Below are 17680 nucleotides of genomic sequence, written 5' to 3'. Positions count from 1 at the left end.
TTTCTCCCCATGTAGCTTCTCTCTTTGCTGATTTTCTTTAGCATCTTTTTGTTGTAATAAATTATAGGTGTGGGCACAACTATATACTGAGTCCTCTGAGCCTTCTTAGCAAAATCCAACCTGGGGTAGGTTTTAGGGCCTCTTGATACAAGGCTTTGCAGCTTTAGTCCTTACTGTCTTGCCACTCTAGACTACCATAAGAAAAAGTCCAAGTTCACCTGCTGGAGAGGCCATATAGAAGAGAACCAAGGCACTCTAGCTGACAACCAATTCCAACGTAAAGACATGGGAGGCTATGTTAGACTTTCCTGCCCCAATCAACCTACCAGATGAACTGCAGCCACATTAGTGATCCCAGGCAAGGCCAGCAGAACCACCAAGTTGAGTCCAGCCAAAACTGCTGTCCACAGAATCGTAAGTAAATAAAATGGCTGCTCTTTTAAATCCATTAAGTTTTGGGGTGGTTTGTTACACAACAGATTACCAATACAATATCTAATATTTAGGAGCTATGTTCATGCCAGAAACTTTTCAAAAGCTTAATATTTATTACTTCCTTCAATCTTTGAAAGAGTCTATTAGAGGGTCCACTATTATCCCCATTTTACATCTGGAGAATGTGATACCCCATGTCATTCAGCTAGCAAATCGCAAAACAAACTTAACTCCAAACTCTATAAGCTGTGCTCTTACATCACTATATTACATAACTTCTCCTAACAGACAAAAGTCTTTCAAAATAATTAGATGTAGTTTCACTACTTTACATACTCAAGTCCATCTAAGAAAGCAATTCCTTTCTTTACGGGTTTACAGATATGGCTGCTGAAAGGTTTTTTTCCTACTTTGTATGCTAGTCTCCAACATGTTCATATGCCATTATCTTATTTTGGATATATTTCATTGTACACAACCCATTTATTAACTCTTTCTATTATCTTTTTCTTTTTTTTTATGTGGCATAAATAGAATCCCAAATATTTACTATGTATTTTGGGTTTATATGATGGTGAAAATGGGCATATAACATTTACAAAGCAAGAATTCAAAGTTGCATCAATAATGCAACTTAAAGATACAAGCGAAAACCAATAAATTAAAATATCTACATATGCACAAATGCTAGTAAATAGCTAAAAGTTTTATTTGTCTTTAAAATATCACCTTTTTTCTTAAAGGAGAAAAAAAAAGGAAAGAAGTAATGCTTCAGTGATATGATCAGTTCGCCTGAAATAAATCTTTAGTACTAAATTATTTAGGGTACTATTTAAAAGTAATAAGAGTTCTGGAGTGCGTGGGTGGCTCAGTCAGTTAAGGGACCCACTATTTCAGCTTAGGTCATGATCCCAGAGTCAGGAGATTGAGCCCCACCCTGCTCCCAAGCACAGTCTGGCTTGCGATCTCTCTTTCCCTCTGCCCCTCTTCCACGCTCATGTGTGAGCACGATCTCTCTCTTTCTCTCTAAATAAATAAATAAATAAATAAATAAAATTTTCAAAAAAAAAAAAAAGTAATATGAGTTCAGATTACTAAGAATGAAAACTAGTCCAGAACTAGACCGTTTTGAATCCTGGCCACACCATGTACTAGCCATGAGATCTACAGCAAGTTAAGTCATCTCCCCCGCCTCAGCTTCCTTGTCCTGAAATGAAAATATAATAGTTCCTATGTCACAGGAGTTTGTGAAAAGTCAAGGATAGAAGTACAAGTTGAGCTTTCAGCAGCGTGTCTGATCCGTAGAAAAGCCCAGAGTCTCATCCAAGGGTCTGCTAACTTGTGGGAAAGGGCTAAACCAGAAATATTTAAGCGGTGCAAGGCGCTCCGTCTGTGTCACAACCATTCAACTTGACCTCGCCTGTGGGAAAACAGCCACAGACAATACATAAACGTAGGCTAGGTGCATAACTCTGCTTCAACAAGACTTTATGGAAACTGAAATGAACATTTACATGATTTTCACATGTCACAAAATATCATTCTTTTTGTTTGTTTGTTTCAACTATTCAAACATGGAAAATCTGTTCTTAGCACCGAAAATGGCTGCACAAAAACAAGTAGACCAAGAGTTTGCCAACTCTGGTCCAGTCCCCATGCTTTCCACAGCTAGTGGGCAACAAGCTTTACTTTACCCCTGACTGCCCAGGTGAGGTGTCATCACGCAGAAAACGGGAATAATATATATATAATACTTGTACATTTATATTATATAAATATAATTTATATTATATAAATATGCATTTATATATATGAAAAAAATAAAACAGGAATAATACCTTCCAGCCAATTATGAGGAGTCACCAAGACGATGACTACACAAGCACTCGGAATTTCAGGCTGCCTGGCACTATACAGCAACAGTGGCAGGTGGCAGTGATCATGAACACTCTCCTGAAAAAACTAGCTTCCAAACTGCACTGGAGCAAAAACTGTGTCACGGGAAATTATCACTGGGGTGATAGTGAGAGATGGTAAAAGAATATCTACGTCGGATATTCCAGGGCCCACATCCTGGTTCCTCAATGTATGAAATGTACGTCCTTCGGTATTTAAAATCTCTGATGAACATAAATTTCCTCAAGCATAAAGGAGTTAAGATATCGCTTACCTCACAAAACTATAACACAAGGAAACATCCACCTAGGGTCACGCACTTAATAGGTGCTCCGTTAAAAAGAAAGAGGGACGTGGCTCAGCGGTTTACCGCCTGCCTTGGGCCTGGGGGGGTGATCCTGGGGTCCCGGGATCAAGTCCTGCGTTGGGCTCCCTCATGGAGACTGCTTCTCCCTCTGCCTGTCCCTCTGCCTCTCTCTCTGTCTCTCATGAATAAATAAAATCTTGAAAAGAAAAGAAAAGAAAAGAAAAGAAAAGAAAAGAAAAGAAAAGAAAAGAAAAGAAAAGAAAATGAAAAAAGGGGCATCGCTGTCAGGGTGCAGATCCTAAATATTCTTTGGGAGACGGTAACAGAGAGAGAGAAAGTAGTGAAACTGGAGTCTGCTCGCGTCTTGGGACTCGAACCATGGTTTCCTGCCACCCTAAGGAACCTACGGAGGTCCCTCCAGGCGTCCCTCAGGCGTCCCTCAGGCGTCCCTCAGGACCTTCCAGCCATACTCCTCACCAGATAACCGGGAACTCTTCTACACCCCCAGACCCAAGCAGGCTACAGAGCAAAGCCACTAAACAAATCACATTCTGGATGGTCACTTGGCTGTCACCAGCCCCAGCCTGAATCACAGATTAATGTGTGACAGGCGGGCGGGCAAGAGATGACACTCACCTGCCTCGGGAACAGCCGGCAGGTGCAGACCCCACGTAACAGTAGTCCCGCCAGGCTGCGGCCTTCAAACGGTGAGAGTTCGTCCCGAGTTATATTTTTAAATCTCGCGGGAAGGCTCGGGAGCCAATCGGCGCTTCCGCCCTCTGACCCGGAAGCAGAGTCTGCGCGCGCCGCGGCAGTGCCCCAGCGGAGACCGCCTTTCCTGCGGCTACTTCCCGACGCCCCCGGTGCGTATCGCGCGGGAGCCCTAGGGGTCCCTGCTGCTTTAGTACTGGCTGCCCAGCGCTCCCGTGGTGTCCTTGCGAGTTACTTCTCTCCCGGGCCGCACCCTGTCTTCTCCCGGACCTCAGGCTTTGGGAGGTGGTCGCGGGGTCTCGCGGGACTTGCCTGTCTAGGAGAGGCGTTGGGGCTCTTTGCAGCGCAATCCCTTCCCTCCTCTGCCTTTCCAGTTTTAGAGGGCAGATTCCCCCCTCCGCCCCCCCCCCCCCGCAGTGTGCAGGGAAACCCTGAAATGCAGTGAGAGTGGGCACTAGTTTAAGGAGCAATAAGGGGACCGAGTTTCCTGACCTGGAGTCTTTTCCATTCCCCACACCGCCGTGCCTCTATGGGCATCCACCTGCTGGTCACCCTTAACACATGTCAGGTCCCGGATTCCCACTCGTATGCTTACTAGGTTATAGGCTACGTGAGTTGGGATTCCCTTCATTCTCCGTAAATACTTCTCAGGTTCTTGATGTGTTCGTTACTGAGCCCAACTGTTCTCAGGACAACTGCGTCCAATTAAGAGAGAAAACAAAACAAAAAAAACCCTCTTTACATTCCTGAGTCTCATCTGGGAATGCTACTTTCAGAGTGCACACCAGGCCATAGCAGGTTAGTTGAACTTTTGTGCCTGGTTTTATGAATATTATTTTTATATCACACATTTTGACACACCTTTCTCCAGATCTTATATTTTCGATCTGCTTATGTTATGGCGCTTTTCACACTGAGTCATAACTGTTACTGGATATTGTGATCTTGAAGGCAGAGGGGCTGTTTTTCTTCCCTAGGATTAGTGTCCAACGCATAGTAAAGTATTACAAGTGCTATCTCCTCTTACAGGCATGGCAACTAACCTACTAAAGTCTCGATTCTTCTGTAAAGTGGCAGCCATTTCCCTCCTCTTAGGTTTGCAAGTGTTAGGTGTCATGATGTTAGTAAAATCCTTAACGTGGCACCTGCAAATAGTGCTCTGTAAATGTTAACTTATTAATTTTTTATGAATATATTTACAACTAAAGTGATTTACATCGTCAAGTACTCACTGTATCTTCTGGTTAAACAGGTTATTATGACGATTTATTCTGCAAGTATTATAAAGTATTTAAACAAGTACTTGAATTTTTTTTTTTAGCTGCCTGTGGCATCTGAAATACCATGTCCTTATTTTGATTCAGTTGCTGAAAGTGACTGATACTTTGACATTTTCTATCTGTGTTGTGTCTCTGCTGTAATCCACAGTTTCGTGACCTTGTCCAGTAGAAGGCTCTTTTATTACAACTGCTCAAGTATTGACATACAACATGAAGCAAGATGCCACAAGAAGTGCTGCCTACACTGTGGATTGTGAAGATTATGTGCATGTGGTAGAATTTAATCCCTTTGACAGTGGGGATTCAGGAAACCTAATTGCATATGGTGGCGGTAATTATGTGGTCATTGGCATGTGTACTTTTCAGGTTAGTGTACAAAACTCAGTGACTGACAATGAAGCTATTTTACTGGTTAAAAAAACAGACTTTGGTAAACTGATTAAAGTTGGAAAGCATATTGAGTTTGAATGTCATAAAAAAAATATATGAAGAACTACAGAGGAAGATATTTCCAGTAATACATGCCTGAGATTTGTGCAAACGTTAAATAGTGAAAAAAAAAGACCACGAGGCCTGTCTTTTGCCTCATAATTAGAAATGGAATATTCTGGTAATTGAAGGTTGTGACTAATTGAACATTTGGTATGTACAGGGAAAACACCAATTAAATGAGATCTAAGTAATCTGGGTTTTTTTATATTCCACTTTGACATGGAAATCAAGCCTAGAAGAATGATCCTCTAGGAGATTTTACAGCTGTCGTGATATTCAGCTTTTCTATTAGTATGCTCTCATGCTTTTTATTCATCTAAAGCATAATCCAGAGTACACAAAATATGAGACCCTATTAATTGAACAGGCAATTAGGCATATTCATTAAGATTGAACTCTGGAGCCAGAATGCCTAGGTTTTTACCCCTGTCTGGCTTTACCTCTTAATAGCAATATGACCTCGAGCAGGTACTTAATCTCTCTTATATAAAAATGAGGAAAATAATACTTAATAGGATTTTATGAGAATGTAGTTAGTACATCATGTGAAGTTCCTGGAAGGCATCTGCATGTTTAATTCATATATACATATTATATACATATATATATACACACACATATATATAATGCTTTAACTGTTATTAATTTGGCATTGTTTCCCTCTAGCACAGGCCCATGGTTAATCACCAAAGCAGGATGCTTTGCGGTGAGCACACACCATGTTTTCTCACAGGAAAGCTAGTTCCACATGTGAAAGAGTCTAAACAATCAGAGTTCAACCCTCAGAAATCTTGGCTAATCCTTTGTTTACCAGAATATTATTCATAAAACAATATTTCTCAAATTAAGGTTAATGGGTGAGGTAATATGGCAGTGATCAGTTTTCAAAGATTTTTTTTTAATTTTTTTTTTTAAATTTATTTATGATAGCCACAGAGAGAGAGAGAGGCAGAGACACAGGCAGAGGGAGAAGCAGGCTCTATGCACCGGGAGCCCGAGGTGGGACTCGATCCCGGGTCTCCAGGATCGCGCCCCGGGCCAAAGGCAGGCGCTAAACCGCTGAGCCACCCAGGGATCCCAGTTTTCAAAGATTTAAAGTAACTTTACCACTAGAATGGTACTATTATAAACATAATTATTATTTCCTCTTTTACTCAGGAGGCAGTTCAGTATTTTATTTCAATATAGTGTTTTGACATCATAAATGCAATTTAGCATTTTATAGTACAATAAGTAAAATTATCCAAAATTAGACTGCATGCATATTTATCCTAAGGAGAAAGTATGAATTCAAGCTTTCAGGTTTTTGGGATTTGAATGTAATATAAAAGCTCTTACATTGTGCCGCATTGTCTCTCTTAGGGTTAGGGTAGGAATTGCTAGCCATGACCCACAGCCTGACTTTAGCTGGACTAATTCATTAGGATCATAAAAAGCTCACGTGATTAAGAGAAATAATATAACACACTTTTGAAAAAGACTGAGGGGAAAAAAACATTTTTCTGGTACAGGCTACTAACCCACCAAAGAATAAAGCAGCTTCCTACAGGTGAAACTAACTTTTTATTTAATCACTTCTAAAATTAATAACTGTGAATACAGAATTGTGTTAAAAAATACTGAAAAAATGGGATCCCTGGGTGGTGCAGCGGTTTGGCGCCTGCCTTTGGCCCAGGGCGCGATCCTGGAGACCCGGGATCGAATCCCACATCGGGCTCCCGGTGCATGGAGCCTGCTTCTCCCTCTGCCTGTGTCTCTGCCTCTCTCTCTCTCTCTGTGACTATCATAAATAAAAAAAATTAAAAAAAAATTAAAAAAATACTGAAAAAATGTTTTATCTCTAGTTTATGTTCAGCTAAGAAAGTCAAGAAGGGAGGAAAAAATCCAGAAAAATGAAAGGCAGAGGTAATGAGTGGCAGAGAGAGAAAAAGACAATTAGAAGAAGGAGCTAGCAAAAAAACATTTGTATTGCTCTTGTCATGTCTTGCACATTGTCCTTGTTCATCCTCAGACCTATCAGATTGGCAAGCTAGGTCTTCTAGCCAAATAACCTAAAGAAAAAATTTGGATTTATTAACTTGGCAAGTAGCTAACACAAATATTCTGTGCCAAGTACTGGCAATAAAATTAAGCAATAATCCCCATCCTCATAGAGTTTCCATTGTACTTCAAAGAAGTTCAGGGATTTGTATGACTAGTAATGAAAAATAAGATCCTTTTTTTTTTTTTTAAGATTTTAATTATTTATTCATGAGAGACACACAGAGAGAGAGGCAGGCTCCATGCAGGGAGCCTGACATGGGCCCCAATCCTGGGACTCCAGGATCACGCCCTGAGCCGAAGGCAGGCGCTAAATTGCCGAGCCACCCAGGGACTCCTAGACTCCATTTCTAAACACCTGTTCTTTTCCTTCCATGCTGCTATTCAAAAAGGTTGAAGCCATAGTTCAAACAGTTATGGAGGAGAATAGAGTCCCAATAATTTGCCTTTGGAGATTCAGAATAAATTATTGGTTTCCTTTAAAGTTATTTTTTAAACTAATTAAACACCATTAAACATTGGGGTTTTTTTGTATATCAGTTTATTGGAGTTCGATTTGCCAACATATAGTATAACACCCAGTGCTCATCCCTTCAGGTGCCCCCATCAGTGCTGTCACCCAGTCATCTGTCCCCCTGCCGACCTCCCCTTCCACTACCCCGTGTTCATTTGTTTCTATTCTCTCATGTTAGATTCTTCAGGTTCCATAGCATCCAATTTCATGCTTCCCTTTTGATTTCCATTGCTTGGTGATTAGTGATAATGAGCATATTTTCATGTGCCTGTTGGCCATCTGTATATTGCCTTTGGAAATATATCTACAGATCGTCTACCCATTTTTTAATTGGATTGTTTATTTTATTGTTATTGAGTTGTATGAGTTCTTCCTTTATTTTGGATATTAGCCCCTTATCATACAGTGACTTTCAAATATCTTCTTCCATTTAGTACATAGCCCTTTCATTTTGTTTATGGTTTATTTTGCAATGCAGAGAGTTTTTAGTTTGATGCAGTCCAGCTTATTTATTTTTGCTTTCCTTATTTTTGACTTTGGAATCAGATCCAAAAATTCATCACCAACATGGATGTCAAATAACTGATAGTGTTTGTTTTCTTCTAGGAGTTTTGTGGTTTCAGGTCTTAGCATTCAAGTCTTTAGCCCAGTTTGAGTTAATTTTACATTGAGTATATAATGTAAGGTAGTGGTCTAATTTCATTCTGTTGCTTGTGTCTGTCCAGTTCTAACACCATATATTAAGAGATTATCTTTTCCTCACTGTAAAAAAAAAAGAGAGAGAAAACTAAGGAAAGGTAAATTGAATTGAAAGTTTTCCACATTCCTTTTGGAAAGGCAATCCTCATTCTAAGACTCTTAGGAAAACATTGTCAATACAGTAGATTTAAATTTCAGCAAACTATTTTTCAGAATCTTATGGTGTTCTTTTGAATATGATGGAAATTTGAGCTGAATAATAGTACTATTAACTGGTGTCATATATTTGTCAAGTATAAATGCAAATCAGGAGCTGAGAACTGGTAATACATATGTTAAAAACAGCAAGGACCTTGACCTTAAGATGTTTAAATGTAAAACAATGCAGTAAGAAAACTGATGTAAGAAGTCCTATGTGCAAAGGGTAGAGGGAACATGAAAGTTTCTAAGTCTATTCAAAGGATCACCAATAGTGAATAGGGCACTTGAATGAGAACATTTAATTTAAGCAAGCACATTGAACTTATATAGAACATGAAGCTGAGAAGGATACCTAATGCTAAATGAAGGATAAACTACATTTAGCAAGTATTTATTGAGCACTTGTTGTATGCCAGACACTGTGATTCGAACTCAAATATTAATAGATTGGATTAATGGGCCAAGTTGAACAACCTAAAATTTAATAAAGTCTTAAAATGATAGACTGCTGGAGCTAGAAGGGACAATGGTTACTTACAGTTTTTAGTCACCTGGAGGTTCACCATGAATCAGTACAATTAAACTACCAAAAAGAGTTAATTCAATGCTGTCCAATAGAAATACAATGTGAGCCACAAATATAAATTTAAGTGTTAAAGTAACCACATTATGAGAAGTAAAAACCAGATGAAATTAATTTTAATAATGTATTATTTTGCCCAGGTTATCCAAAATATTTCATGTGTAACCAACATAAAAAATTAATGAGATATTTTATATAATTTTTATACTAAGTCTGAAATGTGGTGTGGATTTTGCACTTTATAAGGTATACGCAGTTTCAACTAGCTGTATATAAGTGCTTAGTTACCCCATGTGGCTAGTGGCTACCACGTTGGATAGCATAGCTCTATATCTGCCTCTAAATTGATTAGATTGTTTAATCTTTTTTTTTAAGATTTTATTTATTCATGAGAGAGGGAGAGAGAGAGAGAGAGAGAGGCAGAGGGAGAAGCAGGCTCCATGCAGGGAGCCCAATGTGGGACTCGATCCCGGGTCTCTAGGATCATGCCCTGGGCTGAAGGTGGCGCTAAATCGCTGAGCCACCCGGGCTGCCCAAGATTGTTTAATCTTTACTTCATTTCTCAGCAGTGTATATTATGTGCAAAGGAGTCAATGCATTTGAAGCCCTTTCTTTTTTTTTAAAGACATTTCAGAATGATATTAAAATGCTTAAAACTGTCATGTGAAAGAGGGATTAGACTCAGAATGGTAAATGTATTTTGTGTTATTGGTCAACTCTGAGTGGAGTTGTGGCTTATAGTGCTTTAAGACTGTCACGGAATCTGCTTATTTGGGTGTGTTCACTTAAGATCAGCTGTGGCTTAATCCATATGGTTGGTGCCAGAGAGGAAAATTTGGAGCAGTGAGTAGAATTTACACGAAAACAGATTTGGGTTTAATGTAAAAGAGAGCTCTTCTCATTAGAACTACCCGAGTTGAATAAGCTCCCCCAAGAAATAGCTAGTTTGCTGTCCTTAAGAGTGTTCAGAGAAAGGTTGTGCAAACTCTCTCCAGATGTTATATAAATTCAAATGTGAGGTGAAAGAAATGGACTAAGTAAACTTTACAGTCTCATCTGACTAAAATTCAGTATTTAGCCTTAAATAGGTGTGGTGGGAGGGCCTGCCAATTTCAAACCCTTAGAAGAGCCCTTTCATCAACCTGGCTTTGCCCCAACTTCAAATACACCGGAGCCTTGTGTAAATGATTTGTATTGTAGCAAGTTGTCCAAAGTGTCTTAATTTCCTGCCTGTACAATACTGCCTACACCCCAAACTAAACCCAAAATAGCATTTGTCTCTGCCTATACCACACACACACACACACACACACACACACACACACCCTGGCCTTTTAGTTGGCTTTGTGGCAGACATTGCTGCCAGGAAAAAAGTTTTCACTAGTAATACATAAAGCTCAAGCTATACGGTCCCTGGGATTTATCTCCATGGCCACCCAATAACTCCATATATACTTTGGGTAACGAATTACAGGACCTAAGTGTCAACACTATTGTTACAGTAGCAAAGTAATGTGTATTTTGATGGTAAGAACTTCATTTTTAAAAGATTGACTTGTCCAGTGTGGAAAAATAGATGTAACCCGAACTATGAAGTAAGCTATGATTAGGCTCTCTTAACCTTATTTTTAAATTGCTTAAAGGTTGCTACCTTGGTATATCTGGCTGTTAGCTATACAGTTATTATACACGCAGAATATAAGGTAATGAAATTTGACAGTGTTTTTGATAGGTACATATCTATTTCCTTTTTTCTTTTATGGAGAAAAACTTTTTGCTGTTAACTCTAAGTTCATCTGAAATTTAAAGTTATTTTCCAAGGGGCATCTGAATTCTGTAGAGAAAGCCATGTGTAATATATTTGTGAAATGGCTTTGCTAGGATCCCAAAGGCCATGTTGGAAAAACCAACACATCCAATAGGATTCAATTAAGGTACACATTATAAAACTTTGCATTTAGATTCAGGATAACTGGAATTCTTAGAACAGGCCTTCAGGTAATAGTCCTAACAAGTTTTACCTGCTCCGAATTTTTTCCCTGATGATATTTTATAATTCTATGAGCTTAAAATTATAGTCATTATGAGCTTAAAATTATAGTCACTTAATACAGAGGATTCCTTGGGCAAATTTGTCATGAAAAAAGTTTGCTGTAGTCTCTAGACCTAGGGTATTGATTTAAATGAAACAATTATCTTGTTTTTAAATCATAATAGTTGAAGCTTATAAAAAGTATTTTAAAATAACTTATCTATAAGGTATAAAGAATAATTAAGTAGATTCCCAAATGCCCACTACCCAGCTTGAGAAATGGAACATTAGCCATTCCTTTGAAGACCCCAGGGCATTCTTCCCTTACTGTCTTTCCTCCTCACCCCCAAGTGGTAACCAGGTCTGTATTTTGTGTTGGTGATTCCTTTTTTTCTCTATAGAGTTACCATATATGTAGGTGTTACAAAGGAATATATTGTTTTTCATGTTTTAAACTTTGTATCAATTGAAATGATTCTGCATTATGTTCTTCTGCAGTATGTTGCTATTAATATTGTATTTGATGGAGTCTTCCATGTCAAAATTCTTTTTTTTATTGTTGTATATTATATAAATATACTATAATTAATATTTTATTTTTCTGTTGGCTATTTGGGTTATTTTTAGTTTTTCATTCTTGAAAACTTGCCAATGTGCATATTCTTATGTCTACTGTTTATGTTTTATTAACCTCCTTTCATTGTTTTCCTCCCTGATAATTTGGAGGTCGGGCATGCTGTTTCTCTTCTTTTAATGATTACCAAAGACTCTTTAACATGCATACTTAATTACACAAAGTCAAATTAATATCTTTAACTTCTTTGTGAACAAAATAAGGATCTTTGACTCTTGAGCTACTACCACCCCTCCAGACTTACTGTCATATCTTAGTTCTCTGTTGTTTTTCTTTTCTTTTTAACCCACAAGTTGTGTTTTATATGATTAATATTTGTTTAGATTAACCTACCTGTTTGCTTTTGATTTTTTTTATTCACTGTTCCTTCTATCTCAGGCCGTCCTTCTAGGGACATTAGCTTGCTCTGCCAACTCTGTCATTGTTCAATGAACCGGTTAATTTTCTATATCTAATCTGTTTTTGAACTTCTCAAAGGAATATATGGCCTCCTGATAAATTCTTCATTATAGTGAAATCAGAGTATTTGTTTATGGTGTTTATAGTATTTGTTCTCATAACTTCTTAAAACATTGACTGTATATGCTTAGGAGGAAGAAGCAGACGTTGAAGGAATTCAATATAAAACATTACGAACGTTTCAGCATGGAGTCAGAGTTGATGGCATAGCTTGGAGCCCAGAAACAAGACTTGATTCATTGCCTCCAGTAATCAAGTAAGTTTAAAGTTTTTAAATGCAGTATTAATATCCTTTGTTTCATGTGATCTGAAGCCTTTGATCATGAGGACTTTTTTCCCTCTATTTCCATTTTCCCCAATTTTAGATGTTAGATATTTTAGCATCAGCCATTATATCATAATTTAGGCTTATTATCTGAATTTGTAATTTAAATATGCAACATGGTAGTGATGCCTTGAGTATATGTTGGGACCTGACTCCAAAGCTCTTGAATTTTATCTGAATCATTTGAAGTCTTCACAGATTCTTCCTGAATTCACCACCTACTCAAAGTACAACTCTGTTGAAATAAGTAAATTTGGTTGAGTCGTTAATGAACCTTCCTGCTACACACATAGGTCACATTTTCATGTTTAAACAGTACATAAAACTGCAATTCTTTCTTTTTTTAAAATATATTTTTTTAATTGGAGTTCAGTTTGCCAACATATAGCATAACACCCAGTGCTTATCCCATCAAGTGCCACCCTCAGTGCCCGTCACCTTGTCACCTCCACCTCCCGCCCACCTCCCTTTCCACCACCCCTTGTTCGTTTCCCAGAGTTAGGAGTCTCTCATGTTCTGTCTCCCTTTCTGATATTTCCCACTCATTTTTTCTCCTTTCCCCTTTATTCCCTTTCACTATTTTGTATATTCCCCAAATGAATGAGACCATATAATGTAAAACTGCAATTCTAATCCTTGGGCTTCAGTTTTTATGAAAGCATTTGAAAAGGAAAATTGCTTTTTGAAAAAAATCTTAACATTACCTGCTGAGGCCTTCTTCACAAGGCAGTATTTGTCAGGTTTTTTAATGTTTGTTACAAAACACTAGCCTTGTTTCCACAGATATGAAATCTAAAAGGTATGACTTCTTTTAGTAACAGTGTAGCAACCATAAGTTAGCTCTTACTGAGCTAATCTAATTTTTTTAATTAACGGATAATTCACATGTGAAATTTTCAACTTTTGAGGGTACCATTTGATCAGTGTTAATGTGCATACACTTGCATACTCCGTGCTGGTAATACATTTCTGTCACTTCAAAAGGTTCTTTCTTTCCAGTTAATCTTTGTACCCCATCCTTTGCCAAAGCAACTGTTGATGTAATTTTCAGAAATTAATTTTGTCTATTCTAGAAGTTCGTATAAATGGAATCATATAGAACGTATTTTTTTAAATCTAGTTTGTTGGTTTTGAGATTTATTCATGTTACAAGTACTGGTGATTCTTTTATTTTTGATGAATATTCCATTACCCTGTATAAATACCACTATTTGTTTATCCATTCTCCTCTAAATAGACACTGGGGCAGTTTCCAGTTTTTAGCTATTATGACTAAAGTTGCTGTAAGCACCTCTGTATATACCTTTTAGTACATAACATGGTTTCATTTTTCTCAGGAGTAGAACTGCTGAATCAGAGGGTAGACGTATGGTTTTTAACATTTTAAGAAAGTACCAGTTTCCATAGTGGCTCTTCTGTTTTATACTCCCACCAATAATCTAAAGATGTTCAACTTGCTCTGCCAACTCTTCAACATTTATTGTTGTCAGTCTTCAATTTTAGCCATTATCGTTGGGACTGAAGTAACATTTCCCTGATGACTCACAATTTTGAGCACTTTTTCATATGCATCCTATTTCCTATCTAAAGAATATTTGCCTACAAGATTGTGAAGATGTTTTGTTCCTTCTATAAGCTATACAGGTGTTAGCTAACTGAATTTTAAATAATCACATAATAGTGCTTGTTAACATACGTATATCATTGTCAACAGCCAGTCTGCTGTTCATTTCCTTTTATGTTAAAAGAAAATGTTCACAGGCTCTGGAGCTAAACCAGGAGTCCCTCAGTCTCTAAATTCTCTAGGGGACTTTGAAAGCTATACAAAGTGTCTTCTTCCTTTATACAAAGTACCTTCTTCCATGGCTTTGCTTAGTGCCTTTTTTCCTGTCCTCCTTTTAATGGATATGCTATATTGTTTGATTTTTTGTTTTTGCTTTTTGATAAGCAGCCTCAAATTTTTTTTTGAAATTCTGCAAATATATATAATAAATTCAGAACATTAACCATCACTTTTAAAGATAATATTTTTAGAGCAAGCTGACAGCACAATTTTGTTTTTAAGTAAATTATATATTTTTGTTACAAAATAATACATATTTACTATATCAAATTTGGGATATACAAAAACATTTTCAAAAATCATCTCTACACCCAATGCCCTATTTTTTCATAAATAATTTTACACAATTGTGATTAAACTCTATTTGTAAGTTTTTATACTTCTTATTTTACTTTTATATATAAATTCCAAAGTAAATACTATTTTTATCACAACTAAAGAGTTGCCTGTCAAGATGACTGAAGTAAAACTTGGTGGCTGTCTTGTCATCATTAACTTTAACTTACAGTTAGAAAGAACACATTCCTAGAGTTTTATATTTAGCGTTTAGTTGCCTTCCATTCAACTGTCTTTCTCTATTCATCCCTACTTGCGTTTCTTCACACTTGCTGGAGAGCAACTCTTCACCTTACTTCTGTTCTCTGAGGCTTTATGGTTTAATTAAAGGATGGTGTAAATACACTTAACGCATATAAACTCAAGTAGCAACGTTTGGAGAAAGGTGGAACAACACAAGGTTTGCCATAAAGTTTGGTGAGTGTGTGTTCCTTTAATAAGATCCTTTCGTTAATTTTTTTTTAAGTAAATAATCTTTGACTCCTATAAGTCCTTTGTTTTCGATGTTTTTACTGAACATGGCCTTATTACTCTTTTACTAATACTTTATTTATAAACCTTTTTGCTTGGAATATTTCTTTTAAAAACCTTCTAAAGTAGCCTTTTTCTATTTTATTAGAGATGATTTTTAAATGATTTCTTATGACGTAAGTATGAGGAGATGTATGTTAGGAAACCCTCACATTAGTAATGTTGTTAGAAAAATCTGTTGTAGAGTTTCCTCTGAGTGGAAAAATATGAATACCCAAAACAATAGTAGGATAAATTCGAAGGAGAAAAACTAGGTAGATAAGCTTTGTTTTTTACGTTTTCTTACCTTTTATTTGTATGTTATGAAATATAGCATACATGCCAAAAAGTGCCCCAAAAAGTACATGGGCAATTTAACAGGATTATTGTAAAACAAACACCCATGTAATGGTCACCAGGTCAAGAAGTAGAACATTCCCAGCATCCAAGGACCCCTTGTGCCCCTCCCTAATCAACCCTCTTCCTTCCCGTTAAAGATAATTAAACTCATGATTATTACAGCAGTCATTTTCTTATCTTTTTAAAATAGTTTTATCAGCTATGTATGCATCCCTAAAACAATATAGTTATTATATTATTTTTTCCTACTTAATGAACTTTCATACAGATGGAATAATAATATCATTTTTTTGTCCTGCTTTGTTCATTTGACTTTATGTATGTGAGATTCATCCTTGTCTCTGCTTGTAGCTCTGGTTATTGATTTGTGTTGGTTTTTGTTTTCTTAATTCCAGATTTTGTACTTCAGCTGCTGATATGAAAATAAGATTATTTACTTCAGATCTTCAAGATAAAAATGAATATAAGGTATGTTGACAACTGTAATTCATAACTTTATTTGAAAACATCATTTTGCCTTTTTAATTGGATTTATCTCAATTTAAAATGACGTATAGGGGATCCCTGGGTGGCGCAGCGGTTTGGCGCCTGCCTTTGGCCCAGGGCGCAATCCTAGAGACCCGGGATCGAATCCCACATCGGGCTCCCGGTGCATGGAGCCCGCTTCTCCCTCTGCCTGTGTCTCTGCCTCTCTCTCTCTCTGTGACTATCATAAATAAATAAAAATTAAAAAAAAATAAAAATAAATAAATAAAATAAAATGACGTATAATGGTCACCTTTAAAGTATACAGTTTAGGATTTCATTTACTCTATTTTAGGCTATAGTAAGAACTACAGATTATAAATTTGATATTATTAAAATATTAGGTAGGCACAACAAATGAGAGAGAATTAGAAATTCACATTTGGGTATAGTAGGAGTATTATAGACATGAACACGCATAGAGTTGAAAGTCAACTTCGAGACAACCAATGATTAGTGCAGCATATAGGGCAAGGTAGAATTACAAAGCACTTAAGAGCACAGACACAGGAGCCAGACTGCCAGGGTTTGAAGCCAGTTCTCCCACATTAGTAGCAGTGTGACTGGTCAAGTTCTCAATTTCTTTGTGCTCAGTTCCTTATCTCTAACATGGAGATAATCATAGTATCTATCTCATAAGATTATGAGCATTGACTGAGCTAATTCATATAAAACAAAACAATGCTTTGTACAAGTGAACCCTATGCATATGTTTTCTATTAGTATAATAAATAACTCTGTAAAATAAGAGAAAGATGAGTACTGTATGATCTCACTTATATATGGAATTTTAAAAACCCAAACTCATAGAAACAGAGTAGAGTGGTGGTTGCTGGGGTCTGGGGGAAATGAGTAGATGAGGGATGGGGGAAATGAGTTGGTCAAAGGGTACCAAACTTACAGTAATAAGTAAGTTCTAGGAACCTAATGTACAGCACAATTAGTATAGTTAATAGAATGGGTTTTATACTTGAAAGTTGCTAAGAGAGTAAGTCTTAAATGTTCTCACCACAAAACAAAAATTAATTTCTAGTTTGTCATGATTATTGGCTTCTAATACTTGTCTCCAGTGCTGGCAGGCACATTGAGGAAGTGAATAAAGACCTCAGAAGGTGAAATCCTTACTATGTGTTTATTAGGCAGTAAGGTTGCTGAGCAGTAGGAATGACTTAAAAAGTTCAGGAGGCTCTATCTCGGTGCCCCTAGAAAGTTCTTCTAGCTTTAATTTTTATTAAAGCTTTATATAATAAGTGAGAGAGGAGGTGAGATGAGGACAGGTACAGTAAAAAAGTGTGTGTGTGTTTTTATAAGAAATGCATACTAGAAAAAAAAGATCAAGCTAATAGCAGTGTGTTGAGTGATCAGCTTCTTTCCAAGATAAACCTTCCAGTAAAGTGGGTGTTTAAATCATGCTTTAAAAATAGCAGATTGCTTAAGAAATATTTATAGAAAAGGGAAGCATGCAGTGAAAGTTTTTAAGGCAGTGAAGTAAAAATAT

General features: G+C 37.1%; 2 protein-coding genes across 6 annotated transcripts in view; one reads left to right on the top strand and one right to left on the bottom strand.

The window, feature by feature from the left end:
- The window catches only part of PARPBP (PARP1 binding protein), a 72038-nt gene extending 68660 nt beyond the window's left edge, over window positions 1-3378 (bottom strand). Inside the window, exon 1 of one of the 4 annotated variants that reach the window (XM_072724736.1) lies at window positions 3275-3378. The gene's annotated coding sequence lies outside the window, so the exon portion shown is untranslated. The remainder of the gene's footprint in view (window positions 1-3274) is intronic. The other 3 variants (XM_072724735.1, XM_026013102.2, XM_072724734.1) reach the window with 3 other exon arrangements.
- A 55-nt stretch (window positions 3379-3433) lies between these two features.
- NUP37 (nucleoporin 37) overlaps window positions 3434-17680 on the top strand; it is a 41854-nt gene continuing 27607 nt past the window's right edge. The window contains exons 1-5 of one of the 2 annotated variants that reach the window (XM_026013067.2): window positions 3434-3501; window positions 4001-4147; window positions 4778-4995; window positions 12415-12539; window positions 16053-16125. In XM_026013067.2, the coding sequence (XP_025868852.1) occupies window positions 4840-4995; window positions 12415-12539; window positions 16053-16125 (354 nt within the window). In that variant the 5' untranslated portion in view covers window positions 3434-3501; window positions 4001-4147; window positions 4778-4839. The remainder of the gene's footprint in view (window positions 3502-4000; window positions 4148-4777; window positions 4996-12414; window positions 12540-16052; window positions 16126-17680) is intronic. The other variant, XM_026013066.2, reaches the window with a different exon arrangement.

This window comes from Vulpes vulpes, chromosome 10 (genome assembly GCF_048418805.1).
Source record: "Vulpes vulpes isolate BD-2025 chromosome 10, VulVul3, whole genome shotgun sequence".
Lineage (NCBI taxonomy): Eukaryota > Metazoa > Chordata > Mammalia > Carnivora > Canidae > Vulpes > Vulpes vulpes.
This window is presented reverse-complemented; position numbering and strand designations above follow the sequence as displayed.